Source organism: Nymphalis io, chromosome 26 (genome assembly GCF_905147045.1).
Source record: "Nymphalis io chromosome 26, ilAglIoxx1.1, whole genome shotgun sequence".
NCBI lineage: Eukaryota > Metazoa > Arthropoda > Insecta > Lepidoptera > Nymphalidae > Nymphalis > Nymphalis io.
This window is the reverse complement of record NC_065913.1, coordinates 8,959,765-8,983,013: the sequence shown is the minus strand read 5'-3', so window position 1 is coordinate 8,983,013 and position 23,249 is coordinate 8,959,765. Positions and strand designations below refer to the sequence as shown.

The window sequence follows — 23,249 nt, the reverse complement described above, 5'->3', positions numbered from 1 at the left end:
TGTTTGCCCGGGCTTTGCAAGTGGGTGGGGGATTGTTCTTAATTTAAATAAACGTCAAAATAATCATTAGCGCACCTGAGCATCGAAGCCGAGTATCCCGTGGCTGAGCAAGGACGTCCTACCACTTTTCACTTCGTGCAAATGCCTGAACATGTTCAGGCGAGCGCTCCCTCTACCGTTATCGAGTTCAACTGTAGAAAAGAAAAATTATTGTATTGCGCACTACAAACAGCTAACATACCATCAACCAATGACGTCATTACAATTTCAAGATCAAATTTTATACTGCCATTGTAATAACAACTAAGTTTCTTGACCATAAAATATTTATCTGAGGATAAAATAAATGATATTACAATATAATATTAACAAAGTCGGTTTTTGTCGCGACTGAGTAGGTATCATTTAATTTGTTTAAAAATGTAACAGCATTTTTACCCACAGCTGGGATAAGGCGTCATCTCCTTATTACGACTACACACGTATAGGATCTCTACATGATAATCGAATCAAAAACATCTGGATACGAAGCCTTATAAATATATTTTTTATAGAATAGGAAGACGGACGAGCATATGGGCCACCTGATGGTAAGTGGTCACTAACGCCCATAGACATAGGCATTGTAAGAACTGTTAACCATCGCTTACATCGCAAATGCGCCACCAACCTTGGGAACTGAGACGTTACGTCCCTTGTGCCTGTAATTATACTGTCTCACTCACCCTTCAAACCGGAACACAACAATACCAAGTACTGCTGTTTTGCGGTAGAATATATGATGAGTGGGTGATACCTACCCAGTTAGCTACCTAAGTTATATATAATGTTATATATTTAATATTATTTATTATTCACTTGCGTCACCAGGTGCTGGAAGCGTCGCTCGCACGGCGAGACCAGCTGCAGTTTGTACTCGACGTTCCCGAAACGAGGCTCCGGGGGTAGACTCCCGTAGCACTCGTCGCCGGAATCGTCGGCGTCGGATGTTCTGAGGGCCAAATCGAATATATTTAACATTGATCTTATTTCGATTAATGCCATCCGCGTTCGGTGAGACCGACTCACTGTTTACGATATCCTGGTACATTAACACTGTAATCCTAACTGAAACTAATTGACTCTTTTAATCTAATCGTTCGGTGAGACCGACTCACTGTTTATGATCTCCTGGTACATTAACACTGTTATCCTATCTGAAACTTATTGACTCTTTTAATCTAATCGTTCGGTAAGACCGTCTCACTGTTTATGATCTCCTGGTACATTAACACTGTCATCCTAACTGGAACTAATTGACTCTTTTAATCTAATCGTTCGGTGAGACCGACACACTGTTTATGATCTCCTGGTACATTAACACTCTAATCCTAACTGAAACTAATTGACTCTTTTAATCTAATCGTTCGGTGAGACCGACTCACTGTTTATGATCTCCTGGTACATTAACACTGTAATCCTAACTGGAACTAATTGACTCTTTTAATCTAATCGGTCGGTGAGACCGACTCACTGTTTATGATCTCCTGGTACATTAACGCTGTAATCCTAAATGAACTTATTGACTCTTATAATCTATAATTGAAATTAAAATAATAATGTCCTCCAGACCGATTTCGGCTACGGCGGCCAATCTCAAGATTGATTAGCCAAATACGTAGGAGATATTATAGTGCACAAGTGTGTGCGCAAACACAGGTGCACTCCCTATTCCCTAACTCTCATAATCCGATGGGATGGCAATCCGATACGACCGGAAAGAGTTCAGGCGCAGGACCATCAGCTTTAAATGCTTTCCGAGGCACGGGAGTGTACACATTTCCAACTTCCAGACTCCGGGCTGCTACTCAGAATTTTCTGACAGACAAACCCAATAGCTTTTTTTATTTGCCCGACCTGGGAATTGACCCGGAGGGGGTCTGCCTTACATCAAGCCACTAGACCAACGAGGCAGTCATAATTATACGAGGACTTTGAAGAGAATAGATTAACATCTCAACCACCCCATTTACCATTTCCCTTATAATAAATTATTTTTTATTGGACAGAGAGTGTCTGACCAGAGACAAATATTAACCATCTACTTGATACTCAAATATCAATATTTGCAAAGAAGATGCTCTGAACATAATGAAGATAGTAGAAAGCGGCACCAGCACCAAGTTGTACTACTACTATAACAATAAAAAATCCAAATACAGTGCAGACTGGCGACATCTAGTGTCTACTACATGTAACATTATGGTAGACATTATGGTAAGTTCGTTTAATCATTAATTAAATCATATAATCGACTAAATGGGTACAATGATATTTATGATTATATACTAATGTATGGAATTCGATTAACGCTACAAGATTTACTATTGAGTTTCTTTCTTCGGTTCAGTTCTTCTTGGTAGAATCTGCATATATCCACAACTAGTAGCTTTAAACCTTTGTGAAATAATTCGAATGTACTTATAAGTCTACTTGATTAATTATCACCAACTCAGCAAGCGCGCATTGTCGTGAAACTTTCTTATGAACGCGGGTTGACACAATAATTGCCAATTTATTTTTTACAAAGTGTAGCTTAAATTATAAAGATTTTAAATAAAAAAACCAACATACTTTAATTATTTTTATTATAGTCTAATGATGTGCTAAAAAATGTTTTAATTTTTTTTTTTAATATTGAATGACTGATTTAATTTTTTTTTTAATCTTTGCTAATATATAACATTTTTCTAAGTCAGTAAAAAACATTGTTTTATTTTTTAAGTTACAATCACACGCTTTATTCAAAGCATAATTAAATAAAAAGATTAATTTAGTCTAATAACACCCTAAAATTTTCATAAATCGATGACACGAAGCTAACTTTTATTAAAACTGGCCGTTTACTCTGACAAAATTAAAAAATTAAAGAAACACACGTTTCAAATTAATATTCTAAGCGAACTGCCACAGATAATACACAATTAATTATTTAACACCATCATTTCATCGCTTACCATTACTTTATCAAATTAAATTAATTCGGATTAATTGATACTTTGAGGCAAAGAGATCTAATAAAATACGTACTTAAAATTTACGTAATAAGGACTATTTTTGTATAACCAATAAGATATGTAAGAAAATTTTAAAGTCGTTAAGAAGAAGATAAAAGTTAAAATGAATCTTAGTGGAATATATATAAAATACAAATTTGATGATAAATATAGAGTAATAAAAAATACACTTATAAATATACATTTTTTAGTAGGATTACTTTTTAGGTATTTTCAGTTCATACAAATTATAAATTAAAATATTTACTTACAATTGTTTTTACATATGAAAAACGAAACAGCAAATTATTTAATTAATTTTGTTCCCATAAATATTTCTGAATTTCAAAATGGTGTCACTTAAAAATGATTAGATTTAATGTACAAAATTTAAATACTTCGATAAAAGATATGTATACAACAATACAATAATATGAATCGCGCCAAAATTTAAATTTAAAATGGCGTCATGATTATGTTTAAAAATATTTAATATTTTAATAAATTTAAATAACACAATACGAATTTGAAAATGGGGTCTTTTCAAAATAACAGAATATGACATAACAGAGCATTTTTTAATATTCTTGAGGATGGTTATCACACAAATGCTATTTCTGATGTTAGGTCTGCTATTCTTTTAATAATTATTGTTATTTAGCTTAGCGGTATTTTTTTCCATTCATGTTGCCGCAGAGTCTTAAACACAGGCCATTCCTTATATATTCAAAATGGCGCCTAATAAGAATAAAATATAATTTTCAAGCAGTGATGAATCGCTTGAATTTTGTAAAAATTTACCAAATAGTACTATATAATTTTGTTTTGGTACATATTCAAATTTAGTATTGCATAAGTTAGGTAATAGACGAAATTTCATTTATATTTATAACTGATCAGAATATGATTGACGGGAATAGTTCGTGCTTATAATGCCTGAAGTTCTCAAAAAAATATGACCGAGTTATTACAACTTATACCCAAATACCTGGATGTTTATTTTTTAATTTATATATAATTAACATTATTTTATGCTGCAATTTTTTTAAATTTGTTATGTGTAATATAATAATCAGGTTAGTAAAGGTTTGAATATGTTTTTTTATTTAAAAAAATAACTTTTAACGCGACACGTTTTCTTAGACCAAAAACGTAAATGATACTAATTATCTTTGTTTAAAAAAAATCTTATTGCGCCCTTATATTGAAAAACGATTTATCCCATACTTATCAACCATTAATTGCTTTTATTAAATTATGTTTAATATTATTGTAGTTTAATTAATATCGATACCAAAGATAGCTATAAAAATATTAATTAATACAAATCATAAAAATTCAATGTCATATCGTCTAAAGTAAAATCGGCATTAAATAATCCGATCATTGATAAATAAATATCGTAATGTTATATAAATATGTATCATTAATTTAAAATTGCAATTTATAAACAGGAACTGGATATATCATTTAATGTATATTGACATTTATTAATTAATTATAATTATAATAATTAATTATATGACAACTGATATACTACATATATGTATATATATGTATATATATGTAGTATATCAGTTGTCAGGTTTCCATAGCACGAGTTTTGTACAAGCTTAATTTGGGATCAGATGGCCGTGTGTGAAAAATGTCCCAGGATGTTATTATTATTAGTTTCAAAGATTTAGAATTAGGATTACGTTGTTAATGTACCAGGAGAACATAAACAGTGAGTCGGTCTCACCGAACGATTAGATTAAAAGAGTCAATTAGTTTCAGTTAGGATTACAGTGTTAATGTAGCAGTAGATCATAAACAGTGAGTCGGTCTCACCGAACGATTAGATTAAAAGAGTCAATTAGTTCCAGTTAGGATTACAGTGTTAATGTACCAGGAGATCATAAACAGTGAGTCGGTCTCACCGAACGCGGATGGCATTAATCGAAATAAGATCAATGTTAAATATATTCGATTTGACCCTCAGAACATCCGACGCCGACGATTCCGGCGACCAGTGCTACGGGAGTCTACCCCCGGAGCCTCGTTTCGGGAACGTCGAGTACAAACTGCAGCTGGTCTCGCCGTGCGAGCAACGCTTCCAGCACCTGGTGACGCAAGTGAATAATAAATAATATTAAATATAACTTAGGTAGCTAACTGGGTAGGTATCACCCACTCATCAGATATTCTACCGCAAAACAGCAGTACTTGGTATTGTTGTGTTCCGGTTTGAAGGGTGAGTGAGACAGTATAATTACAGGCACAAGAGACATAACGTCTCAGTTCCCAAGGTTGGTGGCGCATTTGCGATGTAAGCGATGGTTAACATTTCTTACAATGCCTATGTCTATGGGCGTTAGTGACCACTTACCATCAGGTGTCCCATATGCTCGTCCGCTTTCCTATTCTATAAAAAAAAAATACCTTTGATATCACACAACGGTTATTAATTGATATAAAACAAACACTTTATTAGGAAAACATTTTCCTTGTTCGAAATATTTTATTAAATCACGAAAGTTTTAAGAATATGTTAATTTTGACTGTTAACGCTGATAAAACGCAACCACGAGCTACAGTGCGTGCTTTCATACAGACCCTGTGGTCTTGAGAGCTCAACGCCACGAGGTAATTCATTTTATAACACGGATTAAAAAAAAACAATAGTGTTTTTATATGTCGTTTAAGCAATATATATGTATATTCAATTTGAGCGTATAATACAAACAATTTTATTGAGTTTGTGCTCGTGAAATATATCGATGCGATGCTCGTAGTTCCACTCGGGGCCGATAGGTGGCGCCGTTTCGAGTGACGTACAACGTTAAGCGGCATGTCAAAAGCATAATAATGCCCCGGATACACACGTGTGGAGCTGTTAGTTAGCGAATCGTTTAATTAAAATGAATTTTGGTAGGCGATTGACATTCAGCAAGATAATTTTTTTTTTATAGAATAGGAAGGCGGACGAGCATATGGGCCACCTGATGGGAAGTGGTCATCGACGTCCATAGGCATTGGCATTGTAAGAAATGTTAATCATCGCTCACATAATCAATGCGCCACCAACCTCGGGAACTAAGATGCTATGTCCCCCGTGCCTGTATTTGCACTGGCTCACTCACCCTTCAAACCGGAACACAACAATACCGAGTACCGCTGGTCTGCGGTAGAATATCTGACGAGGCACCCCCTCGTACCCGGACGGGCTCGCACAAAGCTCTCCCACCATTAAAAATATATCGTATTGTCACCCCGACACCTCAACACGTGCCCCCCCCCGCAGCTGAAGTGGTGGCTGCGCTCGGGCAGCGGCGCGGCGGTGTACGTGGCGGGCGTGCGCGACTGCGGCGCGCTGCGCGGGCTGCGGGCGGACGCGCTGCGGGCGTCGCTGCGCGCGCTGCGGGACATGGCGCGCGCGCTCGGCGCCGCGCTCGTGGGCGCGCGGGCCCGCCGCGTGGCGCCCGCGCGCGCGCCGTCGCCGAGGTGTACATCCGCAAGGTGGGCACGCCTGGAACTGGTACACCGAGGGGCCGCGAGGCCGCGATCGAGACGGAGATGGTTTGTCGATGTGTGCTTATAACGTTGCCATAGTACCCGCGTTCCCTGTTTTGGGAGATTTTCGGGACTTAATTAAAACTAAATAGGGTTATTAAATTTTACTTTTTAATGTTTATTATACATTTTTTTTAATTATAATATTTTTTGTTTTCCTCCTACACCCGAAAACCGTTGCATTGTTTGTTTCTGTTTCCGTTATCAATAGTACTTCGGCATCTTTATATGGTACTGGATTAGCGTTCTCCTCATAAATAATGGTTGCCACATATATTTCTATGTTACCCTCTTGACTCGGAATCTAATAATATTATAAATTCATGAAGAATGTTAAATAATGTTGTCGTTAGAAAACTATAAATAGGATAACGAATAAATTAAAATAACATATATACATATAACGAAGCACTTTAGTTTATTAATGGACTCCGTATTTATTTGTTTCATTGTCGACGAGTCGATATTTTTTATAGAATATCGGGACATTTTTTAGCCGATGCTTTCAGCACTTACATGATAAATAATTATAGGTTATGAATAATAAAAACTGGAAAATCATATTATCTTTAGGATTTTAATGCGATATAAGGTTCCGTCATGCTATGGCATAAATAAACATCTGAGAAACTATATTTTGAGACAAAATAGTCGTACTTACGCGTGAAAACACACGCCGGCAATTTTCTTCTTGCTGTCGCTTTAACATGAAATAATACGACACTGCACCATTGTATAACCATCGATATGATATAAGGATTGTTTCTCGGCCTTTACACTGGATTAGAACCGTTTTCTAACATAAATATAAGCGAAAATTGAACATAAAACACAATGAACGCACCAACTGTCAAGTTTGTTTTGCTACTTAAGTAGCGAAACAAACACCAACACTGGTTACACGATAAGGGTCAAAAGATTTGATAATTCTATCTCTGTCTAAACATGTCTACGCTACAGTACGTACTCGGTTCGCAGCTGGCGGACACGCAGCAGAGCGTCGAGCTGCGGGTCTTTTTTTTTTTTTTTATATTCGCCGGGAGGGCAAATGACTCTACTCCACCTGATGGTAAGTGGTAGTAGAGTCCAAACGCGACGACGGCCAGTACAGACGGGAAAAACGTTCTGCACTAGCCGCCTTCGCCTTGCCGGCCCGCAAGATACCTCTTCACGCCTCGTTTGAAGGAACCCGGGTTGTAAGAGGAGGGGAATACGTGAGCTGGTAAGGAATTCCATTTTTTGGAAGTGCGACAAAGAAAGGAGTTGCCAAATTTCTTTGTTCGCGATGGAATTGATGTCACAGTTAGGCGGTGACATCGAGAACCAGCTCGCGTGGACTTAAGAAGGAAGGGGGAAGCAGGAATTAGAGAGAATAATTCCTCAGAGCACTCGCCGTGATACAGTCGATAGAAAGCGCTCAGTGCTGCTATCTCACGACGCAATTGTAAAGGTTCAAGGGTGTTTGAGACCTTTACGTCGCCAATAATGCGTACGGCACGTCGCTGCAACCGGTCCAAGGCCTCAAGTAGGTACTTAGCGGAGCCATCCCAAAGGTGCGAGCAATATTCCACGCAAGACCGTACCTGTGTTTTGTACAGCAGGCACAGTTGTTGTGGCGTGAAAAAGCGCCGCACCTTGTTCAGAACTCCGAGTTTCCGTGAAGCTGTTTTTATAACAGCCTCGATGTAATCCCTTGGACTAAGGTCGCAGCGAACGTCAATCCCCAGCATGGCGATTTTGCTTTGCATCACCAGCGGAGTACCACAGAGGGAGGGAAGAGGGGAAAATGTTGACTTTTTCGCCGTGAGAGCGCATACCTGTGTTTTCTTGGCATTAAACTCAACAAGATTATCAGAGCCCCATTTGGCGATGAGATCTAACGTCCTATCGAGTTCAATGACAAGATTCTCCCGCCTCTCCTCAGTTTCCGCCCGCCCAGCCACTGCGCGTCCGTGGTATCCACCATGCACTGTACTATCATCTGCATAGCAATGTATGTTCCCAAGGGAGAGCATATCATTGACCCCAGCATTCACTACATAGAATTGTGAAGCGCAACCATCTACTAAAACTCGAAGGCTACGCTTGTGTAGGAAGCTGGCAATCCAGGTGCATAGCTGAGCAGGCAGACCATATGCCGGTAGCTTGGAGAGAAGACTTCTGTGCCAGACCCTGTCGAAAGCCTTGGAGATATCGAGGCTGACAGCCAACGATTCTCCATGCTTGTCGATAGCTTCACCCCAGAGGTGTGTTACGTACGCTAGAAGATCACCTGTGGACCGTTTTGGTCGAAAACCGTACTGACGATCATTAATTAGACAGTGATCTTCTAGGTAATGGATCAGTTGGTTGTTTAAAATCCGTTCCATCACCTTACAAAGTACTGAGGTGATAGCTATTGGCCGATAATTTGCCGGGTCAGACCGATCCCCTTTTTTGGGAACCGCTTGCACATTAGCCCTTCTCCAAGCCTCCGGCACACTTCCCGAAGAGAGAGAAAGTTGGAACAGGCGCGTTAACACAGGAGACAGCTCCGCTGCGCACTTCTTCAGCACTATGGCTGGTATTCCATCGGGACCGCCAGCTTTCCGTACATCAAGTGATTGCAGCTCCGCACGCACATCACGTTGCCTGATTTTAATGTCAGGCATCGTATGGCCACATGCAGGTATTGTAGGTGGCAGTGCACTACAATCATCGATGACGGAATTGTCGGCAAAGAGTTTAGCCAGGAGATCAGCTTGCTCTTGCGGACTGTGAGCTAGCGATCCGTCCGGATTTCTGAGCGGTGGCAGCGAAGGTTGGCAGAAATTGTTTTGCACAGACTTGGTCAGACGCCAGAAGCTACGGGAGCCCCTAGGATGCGAAACAAGGTCATGACCAATCTGTACAATGCGCTGTGCATCCGCTCTCGTGTATGCCTTTCTACAGGACTTGGAATTTTTATTATAGTTTGCTTTCAGTGAGTCAATGTTAGATGCCCCGCTAATGCAGCCGTTGATCCACTTGCGATATGCCGCCTGCTTAGCTGATACAGCATCGGCACATTCACGAGTGAACCAACGGTTACGCGTACTCCTACTGACGAGATCTGAGCTAGGAATGTAGTATTCCATTCCCAGCATGATCTCGCCAGCAACAGCAGCGGCACTAGCTGTCGGGTCATTCCCACTGAAGCAACGTTCCTTCCAAGGGACCGACGCATAGTAATCGCGCATACCGTCCCAATCCGCCGACTTATAGTGCCAAACGCGACGTTTGCATACCGCTAGTGGCGGCAGCTTGGCCTGTGGCACTCTGGTAGAAATAAGGCTGTGATCCGAAGAGCCAAGAGGAGCCTGAACCACAACCTGATATTCCACCGGGTGAGAAGTCAGCAGAAGGTCCAGTAGAGAAGGTGCTTGCCCATCAATGTCTGGGATCCTGGTGGGCTGATCGACCAGTTGGGTCAAGTCATGTGTGAGAGCAAAAGCATGAGCAGTCCTTCCAGCATGGTCAGTTTTGAGGGATTTCAACCAGGATTCGTGGTGAGCATTAAAGTCCCCCAAAAACACCAATTCCGCGTTAGGAAATTGCTCTTGCGCAGCATCTGCCACCCGACTAAGATGGTCAAATAGTCGGCTTGTCTCCAAGTCACCATTGTGGGATCTGTAGAGGCACACGTAGACTCGGCTCTGACGAACCAGGTCCACACGTACCACCAACATGGAGAAGGAGGGGTCCTCCAAGCAGCGCAGTCGGTGACAGCAAACATCCGTCCTGACGTACAAGCATACTCCGGCTTTCGCTTTGAAGGATTCTTCAAGCGTGTAGCCGGGATAATTAAGGTAGCTGGTATCGGCAGGACGGAGTATTTGTGTCTCCGTGAGAAACAACAGAACTTGGAATTTCTACAGGACTTGGAATTTTTATTATAGTTTGCTTTCAGTGAGTCAATGTTAGATGCCCCGCTAATACAGCCGTTGATTCACTTTCGATATGCCGCCTGCTTAGATGATACAGCATCGTCACATTCAACTTACTACTTATATAAATAATTACACCCAGACTCAGGACAAACAGACATGTTCATGCACACAAATGTCTGTCCTGGGTGGGAATCGAACCCACGACCTTTGGCATGAAAGGCAAGTAACTACCAACCACGCCTACCGGCTCGTCAAAAAATCGATATGTTGTGCCTACGTATTAACTTTTATTAATGTAAGCAAAAATCACTGTCCATAATGGCACCTAGAAACAAGTCGATATTCGATATGCTACATTGTCAATTAATACATTGTTATATGTTCTGTCGCCAGTCGCCATTCTAACATCGCACTGTAATATCGTCGTAACAATTAAATATTGTAAATTATATTACAATACATATATATATACTCAATTGCCTTTCATTACGTCATCCACAAGACATTTAAGGCAAATTGGTGACCCCGACGTGATTCAGTCAGTTTATACGAAATTATAAGTGATTATAAAATGACTAGTGAAAATAGAACACCATCAGCCAGCACCGCATCCGAGTTAGCAACAGTCACAGTGTTATCAAGAATCCCTGAGTTTTGGTGCGATCAAGCTCGCTTATGGTTTGTGCAATGTGAAGCCATATTAACACCTCAAAAACTAAGCGACGAAGCGAAGTTCAACTTAGTCGTCACGAAGCTGGTAAAAGACGTAATACAACAAGTCAGAAACATTCTACTTCAGCAACCCCAAACGAAGAAATATGACACCCTAAAATCGAGATTATTAGCAGTGTACGAAGAATCAGAAAATCGTCAACTCCAAAAACTTTTGAGTGAAATCGACCTTGGCGATGAGAAACCATCTCAACTTTTGAGACGCATGCGAGATTTAGCAAGGAGGAAAATTCCCGACGAAACGCTGAGTATCATGTGGCAATGTCATTTGCCAGCCGCAGTACGCTCCGTCCTTGCCGTCACTGATGTAAAAGATTTGGAAAATTTGGCTACTATTGCAGACAAAATTATGGAAAATACAAGGCCTATTCAAATAGCGGAGGTTAGTAGGAAACCGTCGACGTCAGCTGATAACCTTTCCGTGTTGCAAGCACAGGTGGCTCAGTTATCTTTACAAGTGATGGAATTGCAGAACATTCAAAGATTTCAACACAAAAAACGAAATTATAATATTCATAATCGCTACCGATCAAAATCCCGTGGCCGTAATATGATACGACGTAAGTCACGGAGCGCCGATGATCTTTGCTACTATCATGCGCGATTTCGCCATAGAGCTAACAAATGTACAGAGCCGTGCGCATGGAATAAACAAAATACCCAGAACAAGGAAAACTAAATAAGGTGCAGTCAGTGGCGGATGTCTGCACCCTTTTACCATGCCACCGCCTTTGCGTGACCGACTTAAACAGTGGTCTACGTTTTTTGGTGGACACGGGAGCCAACGTTTCTGTTTTGCCAGCCGTTAAAAAACCCTACAGACACAGTGATAGTGACAGTTATAGACTTTATGCCGCGAATGGGAGTGAAATACGAACATATGGAACTAAGCGCTTAGAGTTAAATTTAAAATTAAGAAAACCACAAAGCAAAGAAGAAATTATCATTGCCCAAAACGGGCAGGAAAATCAGGCGAACACAAGCCTACTGCATGAGATTACGCATGATAAATTAAACCTTATAGTCATGCTAATCATCACGGCTGTCATCACTGTCACCTGTTTAATATGTTGGAGATACTGCAAACAAAAGTACACTAAGTACCTGAGAAGAGAAATCCAGGGGTTGCGCGCTAGCCGTAGAGATCGCGACCCGCCTCATCCACCTCACTCAGTGCCAACATACTCCGTGGCGTAAAAAGTGAACTCGTGTTGTGCAATTAATAAATATGAATAAATAAATGTGCTAAAAATAGTGAAGTTACAATATAACTGTTGTAATCGTAGGTATATTGTGTCGTGTATTGTATCTTTAAATTTAAGAATATACCCATTTATATATAATTTCTTTTTTTTTTTTTAATATTTTTAAGGGTTTATTATATTTAAATTATAGGACATTGTATTTCTTGTTTACACGATATACATTAAAATTTACAAATTTTATTTTTGACGATTGAAAAATATTTTTGTTTTATATAAGTGTAGTAGGTAATTAAATTTTGCATTATATTTTGTTAATTTGTTTACTTTTATAATAATATGTCATAATATGTTATTATTATTATTTTATTTTTTTAAAGGAAGGGAAGTGTTGTGCCTACGTATTAACTTTTATTAATGTAAGCAAAAATCACTGTCCATAATGGCACCTAGAAACAAGTCGATATTCGATATGCTACATTGTCAATTAATACATTATTATATGTTCTGTCGCCAGTCGCCATTCTAACATCGCACTGTAATATCGTCGTAACAATTAAATATTGTAAATTATATTACAATACATATATCTATACTCAATTGCCTTTCATTACATCATCCACAAGACATTTAAGGCCATAGTCCAAAACTATCGATTTTATCGATAATGGACTATCGACATGCAACACTACCCGGTATTACTTATACCTAAAATGAAAGTCATATAATGTATTACATTCATATAATCAGGGTAATGTCGTCAACTACGGTTGTTCCGAGCTGATGACAGCGGAGCGCATCGGAGAGAGGAGCGCCAAGCTGGTGTCTTTCCTGGACCTGGCGGGCCACAGCAAGTACCAACGTACCACGCTCCACGGGCTCACGGGTTACTCCCCGCACTACGCCATGCTCGTTGTAAGTATGTTTATTTATTACTAGTTCCCATACGTGTGTATCCTAAGTCTTTTTCTATAGCCCTGATAACGTGTTTTCAAATTATTATTAGGTAAGGATTTTTTTGGAGTCCTGACATATCAAACCAAAAGTTAATTTTCATTTTATTGAATAAATATCTTATCTTATTAATACATTTTTACAAACAGCTCAAAATCAAAATAGTTTATTCAGGTAATAATATATAAACCTATCACCGGCTCAAACTGTAGATCCTACTAAAAATAATCGGCAAAAAACTAAACTCTTTTGCTACAATTAAACTATGTAAGAGTTTAAATAATACTAATGTAAGAGCTTAAATAATACCGGCTTAGAATAGTACTCCCCCAATCTCATCCAGTGGGTGTCGTAAGAGGCGACTGAGGGACGGGGAAAAGGGGGGATGGGCAGCAGCGTCCCCCCTCCCATAAACATCTTACCCCCCCTTCTGCGCTCGCCAACACGCCTGCCCAGCGCGGCGAGTATGGGCAAACCCCTCCCTTAATGGCAGATGCGCCCAAAAAAAAGGCCCCCAGTTACCGGCAAGCCCGCTAGGCCCGACCAAGGTAGCGGTCGCGGTATCGGCAGGGCAGGGGGTGCTAAGAATCACCGGTTCACGGCAGGCTACCGTATAAAACGACTACACATGGCAACGTATAATGGACGCTCGATGAGGCTGGACCATCACCTCGCCGAATTAGAAGTAGAGTTAAGTCATATAAACTGGCATATACTGGGGTTATCTGAAGTCCGAAGACAGGGGGAGGACACGATAACTCTAGAGTCCGGTAACTTACTCCACTTCCGCGAAGGTGATAACCTCTCCCAGGGTGGTGTCGGTTTTCTAATCAAAAAGGATCTCATTAGCAGCATTGTGGAAATCAGTAGTGTGTCGAACCGGGTAGCGTACCTTGTCCTAAAACTTTCCGACAGGTACTCCCTGAAGGTCGTACAGGTATATGCGCCAACTTCGACATACTCTGATGATGTGGTCGAAGCGATGTACGAGGACATCGCAAAGGCCCTCAACGACACCTCGAAGGCCCACTACAATGTTGTTATGGGAGACTTCAATGCTAAAGTGGGAGTACAAGATAGCGGTGAATCGAAAGTCGGACCTTACGGCTTGGGCTGCAGAAATCACAGGGGGCAAATGCTGGTAAACTTTCTCGAAGCGCAGGGGCTTTTTTTGATGAATTCTTTCTTTCAAAAGAAGCCTCAGGAGGACCTGGCGAAGCCCCGATAACGTGACAAGGAACGAGATAGACTTTATCATTTCGAATAAAAGGCACATATTTAGAGATGTTTCAGTGATCAACAGGTTTAATACCGGAAGTGATCACCGCTTGGTTCGAGGCACTCTAAATATCAACTTAAAAGCCGAAAGATCGAGAATGATGAGGTCTACTCTCCGACCTACCATGCTCCAAGCTGCTCAAGGCTCCGAAAAGTTCCAAATGGAACTTCAAAATCAATTCACCGCGTTGGAAACCATAAGCAGCATTGATGAGAGAACCGACACGCTGGTCAAAATACTGCAAAACACATCCCGCAAGTGTTTTCCGCCACAGAGAAGAGACAACGCACCAAAACTCTCTGCTGAGACACTCGAGCTCATGAGAAAACGACGAGAACTACCATCGTTTTTGTCAGATAAGGCCTTAAACCGAACAATAAAAACGCTGACGCGACGCGATCTCCGACGCTCCAATACCCGTGCCATCAAGGCTGCGATTGAGCAAAATCGGGGATCGAAAGTGTTCGCTCGCAAGTTTGGGAGGCCGCGTCTGACAAAACTTAAAACTGAAAATGGTGGGGTCGTTACCTCTAGGCCTGAGATTATCGGAGAAGTAGAGAGGTTTTATGGGCAGTTGTTCTCTTCAAGATCGGATAAACCCGTGGGAATCAGTATTGATGACCAGCGCGCCCCTCTTATGCGCCATTACTCCGAGGAGCTCCCGGTCGTTGACCAAGGAGAGATTAGGGCGGCTCTAGAACAGCTTAAAAACAACAAAGCTCCGGGAGATGACGGAATCACAACAGAGTTGCTTAAGGCAGGTGGGACTCCTGAAAGAGCTGGCAAGCCTCTTTAATTCCGTCATCCAACATGGCAAGACCCCGGAAACGTGGAGCGGGAGTGAGGTGGTACTGTTTTTCAAGAAAGGTGATAAAACCCTCTTGAAAAACTACAGACCAATCTCCCTCCTGAGTCACGTGGCTGAGGCATGTGTTGCTTACAAGGAAAAGTCAAATTAGAAGAAGTTCTCCCTCCACCTGAACCACTTCACTCTCTTTTTACGGGTGATCATCAGAAATCCAAGCAATTCATGCGCAATATACGCCCTTATAATAACGCATTTCAAATGATCTCTTTTAAAAGTAAGCAAGTCGTTGAGCGTGGGTTCATGCCTACATTTAAAATTCAAGGGCAAGTGTACCACTTAGCTGGGAGCTTGCTACCACTTCGACCCGATGATCACAAATTTCTGCAAATATATTTTATTGCAGATCCAGATACACAAGCATCTACGCGGTGTACAAGTGTTGCACAGCCAATTGATAGAGATTTGATTAGATCTCTCCAAGATATGTTACATTCTCATAATTGCTACATATAGTCTTTCAAAACTGCGATTGAGAGTGTTCCAGCAGATACTCCTGACTTTAATGTTGTAATCCATGCAAATAAAGTTCCTGTTGGAGAACACAGAGGACGATACAATGCGCCTTCCACGAGTGAAGTAGCAGTGGTGATAGCTGGACAGCAATTTGACAAAAGATATATTGTATTGCATATTCGTGATAGTCGTGATGATAATTTGCAAAAAATTTCAGAGTTACATAGATCTTATGACAGCTTACAATATCTATGTCGTGATGCTATGTCGTGGAGAAAATGGTTATGCCATTAATATTTCTCAAGTTGACCCAATCGGTGGTACACCTCTGCGTAAAACAGTGTCATGTATGAACTACTATTGCTACCGTATAATGACAAGACGTAACAATTTCAATACTTTGCTTAGATATGGAATGTTAACAAACCAATACTTGGTAGATCAATATGCGAAAATTGAATCTCAGAGATTGGCCTACATCCGTAATAATCAAACTAAATTGAGAGCTGAAAATTACGTTCATCTTCAGGATGCTTTACAGGCGAATGAACACCGCAACGGCATTGGGCAGTTGGTTATACTACCTTCATCATTCACAGGTGGACCTCGATATTTACACGAAAAATCGCAAGACGCCATGACTTACGTAAGAAATTACGGCAAACCTGATTTATTTATAACTGCAACATGTAACCCAAATTGGCCGGAAATCAAAGAAAATATTAACACCAATTTAACTCCACAAGACAGATACGATATAGTTAACAGAGTCTTCCATTTAAAAGTACAGAAACTCCTGCACCTCATTAACAAGTCTCATATATTCGGTCCGCCGCGCTGTCATATGTACACAATAGAATGGCAGAAACGTGGCTTGCCACATGTACACCTGTTGGTGTGGTTAGTGAACAAAATTAGACCAAACCAAATTGACAGGGTTATTTCAGCTGAATTACCGGATAAAGATGAAGATCCTATCCTGTACGAAATCGTAAAGAAACATATGGTACACGGCCCTTGCGGGACTTTAAACCCGAATTCTCAAACAAGTACCAAAAGTTCCAAACTCAAAACTAAAACTATATATCGCTCTGATTTAGTAAACATCGACTCCGCATATTATGTCGTTTTAAATTAAAATTTATTAGTTTTTAACAGTTGAAGTTGCATTACTTTTTTAATAACATCTCAAACAATGTGTGTTGTCGTTATTGTTGGTTACACTTCATTAATTTCGTGGTAAAAGAACAATTAAAGTGTATATAGACGACAGTAAGATTATGTGGTAACTAAAGTTAAGTTAAACTTTAATTAAAGTGCTAAGGATTTAAATGTGTACTGTGGATTTAATTATTATTACAAAGCAATATTCAAAGAACTCAGTTTTAGTGCATTACAGGAAATTAAATGTGTATCGAACTAAATTAATTAGTGAGTGAACATTTTATAAGTGCGGGTGAACTTATTATTACATGGCCGGTAACTTAATAACAAAGTTATGTCGATTTCATCTATCGACAAACTGTTGAAACGTATCTGTAATTTGGTGTCACTCACGTAAGTAAAGATTGGTCTAATGGTACCTACGGCCGCCTCAAGCTATACTAAGACGAGATCAGGGTTCTAATCCTTATCAAATCTGAACTGAATAAATTTTTATAAAATTTGTATCTTTCTTGAATACATTAAAAGAAACTTCTAAACTTTAAAATAATGTCTTCTAAAATTAAATTTGAATGTTGTTTACGAAATCCCAATTCAGCAGAAATAGTCAAATGTCAGATATGTCTAAGGAAATATCATTATGCAAGTGTTAGTACCACTAAAACATCGTATGCTGAACTGACAGAGCATTCCAAAATCTCCTGGCTCTGTCCGACTTGCTCGAGACCTAAGAGCGATAATACAAATACGCCAGTGAGACAACCGGCGAGCAATATCTCACCACAAGAATCAAATAATATTACGGTTAGGCGCATACAAACAAGCAACGCTAGCAATGTATTAAGTGATGAGATATTAAATGAAGTACGAAGCATCTTTCGAGAAGAACTTAAATGTATAATCGATGCATTTAAAGTAAATATTATGAATGAAATAAATGGAAAGATCAATGAGGTACTCGAAAACATGTCTAGCATAACATCGTCTATTACTTTCATGGAAAAAGAATTTGAAGAAGTAAAGCAGGAAATGAACAGTAAAACACAAATTATTAAGTCTCTTGAGAATGAAAATAAGTTGTTACGTTCTGACATTTCAAATCTTCATTCTAGACTCGCATTACTTGAACAACAATCTAGGGCATATAATCTAGAAATACAATGCATCCCAGAATTCAGGTCAGAAAATCTTGTAACTACTGTAAAACAAATAGCTAACACCGTGAAATGTAACTTAAACGATAATGACATACAAACTTGTACGAGGATTATGAAAATCAATAAGGATAGCCCACGCCCAAGATCGGTTCTGGTGAAATTTAGTACAATAAGAACTAGAGATAGTTTTTTGGCGGCTGTCATATCATTTAATAAAAAAGCGGGCAATAACAAAGAAAAACTAAATACGAGTCACCTAGGAATTAGCGGGGACAAAAAACCTGTTTATGTATGTGAACATCTTCCTCCTGACATAAAAGCCCTGCATGCTGAAGCACGTTTAAAGTCAAAACAAATTGGATACCGCTATGTGTGGGTGAAGAATGGACGAGTATATATGCGCAAAACTGAAAATACGGAATACGTTTATGTAAAAAATTTTGATATTCTTAAGAATTTATCGTAATATTAATTTTGTATGTTTTCTTAATTAAAAGAGTTGGTTATAATTTGTAAAATACGATTCGTTATTATGTTATTATCAGAATGTTAGGGGTATAAATACTACCTTGCAAGATGTAAATCGCGAAGTATTAAGTAATAATTATGATGTTATTATTTTAACCGAAACATGGCTTAACAGCAATGTCTCTGATAATGAAATATTTGATGATAGATATTTTATTTATAGGCGTGACAGAGAAACATGCAAGTACTCTCATAAGAAAACTGGTGGTGGTGTCCTTATAGCAATCTCAAAAAGCTTTCCATCGCGTCGGTGTTTTGAGCTGGAGACCGATTGTGAGGATCTCTGGGTCTCTATAGAAATCTATTCTGGGAATCACTTAACAAAAATACACTTATGTGCTGTGTATTTTCCTCCTCCCTTAAACCAAAGCTCTTTAGAAGTATTTATTGACAAGGCAAGTAATATAATAACTAATAATTATGGCGACCACAGCGCTACGGTAATTATTGGAGACTTTAATTTACCCGGATTAGCATGGAATGAACCAAATACTGTGCTGATCCCTGCACTCATTCAAATGACTCATCGCTTAAAAATATATTTAAAGAATTTCTTGACTTTAATTCGCTATATCAGTTTAACAACGTAAAAAATATTAAACACAATTTGCTGGACTATGTTCTCTGTGACCGGGACACGATGAGTGTAAATGAGAGCTTATCTCCAATACGTAAAATCGATACATTCCATCCTCCTCTAGATGTAATTATAAAAATACCTTCGAAATCTCCCTCTTCAAAAAATAATTCAAAAAACAAATATCAATTCTTTAAACCCGATTATGACATCATATTGGCATCTCTTAACAATGTTGATTGGCTTCAAGAATTCAAGGATTGTCTCGATAATGTTAATGAAATGGTAGATAGGTTTTATACCATACTATATACAACTATTAATAAATACGTCCCGAAAAAACCTTAATAAAATGCCTAAAAAGAAAATATAAGCTCCATATTAAATTAAAACAGTATAACAACCCATTGGATAAAATAGAATTTCAATACCTAAGAAAAGACTGTAACAAATTGATCAAACATTGTTATGACAATTACATAACGATGATTGAAAATGCAATCTCGAAGAATCCTCGGTATTTTTGGACGCATTTCAAAAACAAGCGTAAAAATTCTAGCGCCTACCCTACATCGATGGTCTATGGAAATGTCGAAGCAAAAAATAAACAAGATGTTTCGAATCTTTTTGCAGCGTATTTTTCCTCCGTCTATGTAAATGACAACACATCAAACTACTGTGCACCTGATCCCAAAACTTACGTTGGTAATATATACCTATCACAAGGCGACATCGAAAAAAAATTAAAGAGGCTTGATCATAATAAAGGCGCAGGACCAGATAACATGTCTCCCTACTTCCTTTCAATGTGTGCGTCTACTTTATCTTTTCCATTGTATCTCATTTTTAATACATCTTTAAATACAGGAATATTTCCACAAGTTTGGAAGGAGGCGAGAATTGTACCTGTGTTTAAAAGCAATGATCCCGCTTCCGTCGAAAATTATCGTCCGATATCAATCTTGTCGGCTGTGGCAAAGGTCTTCGAAAGTCTTGTACATTATAATTTAGCAGATTATCTTAAATCCCATATAAATAGTAATCAGCACGGATTCGTATCAGGAAGATCTACTAATACCAACCTTGTCACCTTTGTTACAGAAACAGTTAGAGCTGTAGATGAGGGTGAACAAATTGATGCAATTTATACAGATTTTTCGAAGGCTTTTGATACGGTTAATCACTCTATATTATTGAAGAGATTGAGATCCTTCGGTATAACTGACACCTTACTAAAGTGGTGCACCTCTTATATTAACGCACGCCCATCTACAGTAGTTATTGATGGATATCAGTCAGTTCCATACATTGCACATTCAGGAGTACCACAGGGATCAAATCTAGGTCCAATATTTTTTAATATATTTATAAACGAGTTACCCTTAATATTTAAACACGTTAGAGCCTACTTGTATGCTGATGATTTAAAAATAACAAAGACTATTAAAACTCACAATGACGTGACAATAGTACAGGAAGATATTGATCGCCTTGAAAACTGGTGCAAATTACATAAAATGAAATTAAACTTCAAGAAGTGCTACCATATTCAGTTTACACGAAAAAGAAACACTATAGAAAGTGCGTACAATATATCTGGTATTACTATAAACAAGGTGCAAACTATTCGAGATTTAGGAGTTATTTTGGACTCGAAGCTTCAATTTAATACTCACGTCGAACACATTACAACATCCGCATTCAAGTCTTTGGGATTCATTTTGAGATACTCTAAGGAGCTACATAAGTCATATACAATCATAACTCTTTACAACTCCTTGGTTAGAAGTAAACTGGAATACTGTTCTGTTGTCTGGAGCCCTCAATATAAAATTCATATTGATACAATCGAGAGAGTGCAAAAGAAGTTTTTAAATTTTTTACATTATAGATTTAATAACTTGAGGGGCGAACAGTACCAGGACCGACTTAATAACTACCACTTACTGTCCTTGAATTGTCAAAGAAAACTATTAGATCTAACGTTTCTACACAAATTATTAAATAATAAAATTGATTGCCCACAAATCCTCTCTATGATTGGTTTTAACGTGCCTTTCAGAATACCTAGATACAAGTCACCGTTATTTGTAACAACTAAACAAAAAACCAACCTAGGAAAAAATTCACCAATAAACAGACTAGCTAGGACGTATAACGAGCTATCGACTGGTATCAATGAACTAGACATCTTGCATGATAGTAACTACTCCTTTAAAAATAAAATTGCCTCACATCGAAAACACTTTGCATAGAATATAAATAAATAGTTATTTATTTATTTATTTATTTTAAGGACCACTAGTAGCTACTACATGTTTTAATGACAAATGTAAAACAATTTAGTGAAAATAGCTAACATGTGAAGCTTTTTAAAGTAGCCACAACAATTACAATATTTGTTTTAAAAATACATTAACACATAATTATAGCAACATGAGTAGAAAGATTTAAAAAAAAAAAAAAAAATGTTATGATGTTATGTTATCTGCTTTTTTCTGTGTTTTTTTTTATATGTTTTTTTTTATATCGTGAATTTTTTTTTTTAAATACTTGTGAACAATTTTTTGACACCATTACTTTGTTACTTTGATTATTCAATGGAATTCTTATATAGTTTTATTAGCTTTTTTTCCTTTTTTACAATTTTTATTTTTTACATAAATTAAGATAAATCCTGTATTTTGTAAGCATGTTTTTTTACGCAAATGAATATCTATTATTTTTATTAATGTAACTCTGTTAATCGATGATTGCCTATAACAAATTGCATGCTGTAATTACCTGTAAGTAAAAGAACAATTGAAATGTATTACTAAAAATTACTGCTGTACACAAATTATTGTATCTTTTGTTGGTAGTTCTAAAATAAAATAAAATAAAAAAATAAAAACAAGTACTAGCGATGACGGATATCCCAAATATCGTCGACGATCGCCAGAACAGGGTGGGCAAAATGCTACCGTCCGAAACCATGATACTGATAACCGATGGATCGTTCCCTATAATCCGCTCCTTTTGAAAATTTTCGATGCCCACATCAACGTAGAGTCGTGCAATTCAATAAAGTCAATTCAATATGTTACTAAGTACATTAATAAAGGCAGTGATCAAGCCACTTTCAGCATACAATCACCAAATGAAGTGGAAAAATATCAGTCTGGACGTTACATCTGCAGCTCTGAAGCTGTATTATCATTCGAAGTGCACGACCGGGCTCCCACAATTGTCCACCTTGCAGTTCATTTAGAAAATGGACAAAGAGTATATTTCACAGAGAACAATATACAAGAAGTTGTTAATAACCCGCGGGATATAACATTGACAGCATTCTTCAAGTTATGTGCTCAAGATGATTTCGCGAAAACACTGACATATGACAGAGTTCCAGGTTACTATACATGGAACCAGAGTTCTAAAACTTTTCAACGGCGAAAACAAGGTACTGCGGTTGATGGTTTCCCCGGAAAGTAAAAAAAACGGATGCTCTTGGCAGAGTCTACGTGGTTCATCCCAACAACAGCGAATGCTTTTTGAATCTGAGAATGTTACTGCATATTGTAAAAGGCCCGACATCCTTTGCACACCTAAGAACTGTACAAGGTGTTGTTTACAATACTTATCAAGCAGCATGCAAAGCTATGGGGCTCTTGGAAGACGATTCTCACTGGGAAAACACATTATCAGAAGCAGCTGTTTGTAGTTCAGCTACATCATTAAGATATTTATTTGCCGTCATAGTAGTGTTTTGTCAAGTAACTGATTCTGTTAATCTATGGAATAAATTTCAAGAAAATATGGCCAGTGATATTCTGATTCATCAAACGAGACTTTTACAAA

The 23,249-nt window shown here is 38.4% G+C and overlaps 1 protein-coding gene across 1 annotated transcript; it reads left to right on the top strand.

Annotated features, from left to right (window-relative positions):
• Window positions 1–5,562: 5,562 nt before the first annotated feature.
• Window positions 5,563–22,883, top strand: LOC126778406 (uncharacterized). The gene is made up of 6 exons (XM_050501894.1): window positions 5,563–5,610; window positions 6,319–6,468; window positions 11,295–11,609; window positions 16,201–16,989; window positions 18,093–18,325; window positions 22,517–22,883. Exons 1-6 carry the CDS (start codon window positions 5,563–5,565, stop codon window positions 22,881–22,883), a joined length of 1,902 nt encoding a protein of 633 aa, XP_050357851.1.
• The last annotated feature ends 366 nt before the right edge of the window (window positions 22,884–23,249 follow it).

Excerpts from the sequence above, each read along its gene's own strand:
- LOC126778406 (XM_050501894.1), top strand. The coding sequence starts at position 5,563 with ATGTTAATTTTGACTGTTAACGCTGATAAAACGCAACCACGAGCTACA. Across the intron at positions 6,469-11,294 it reads GCGCGCTCGGCGCCGCGCTC|CAACCCCAAACGAAGAAATA; the intron begins GTGGGCGCGCGG and ends ATTCTACTTCAG. Across the intron at positions 11,610-16,200 it reads GGCCTATTCAAATAGCGGAG|AGTTACATAGATCTTATGAC; the intron begins GTTAGTAGGAAA and ends AAAAAATTTCAG.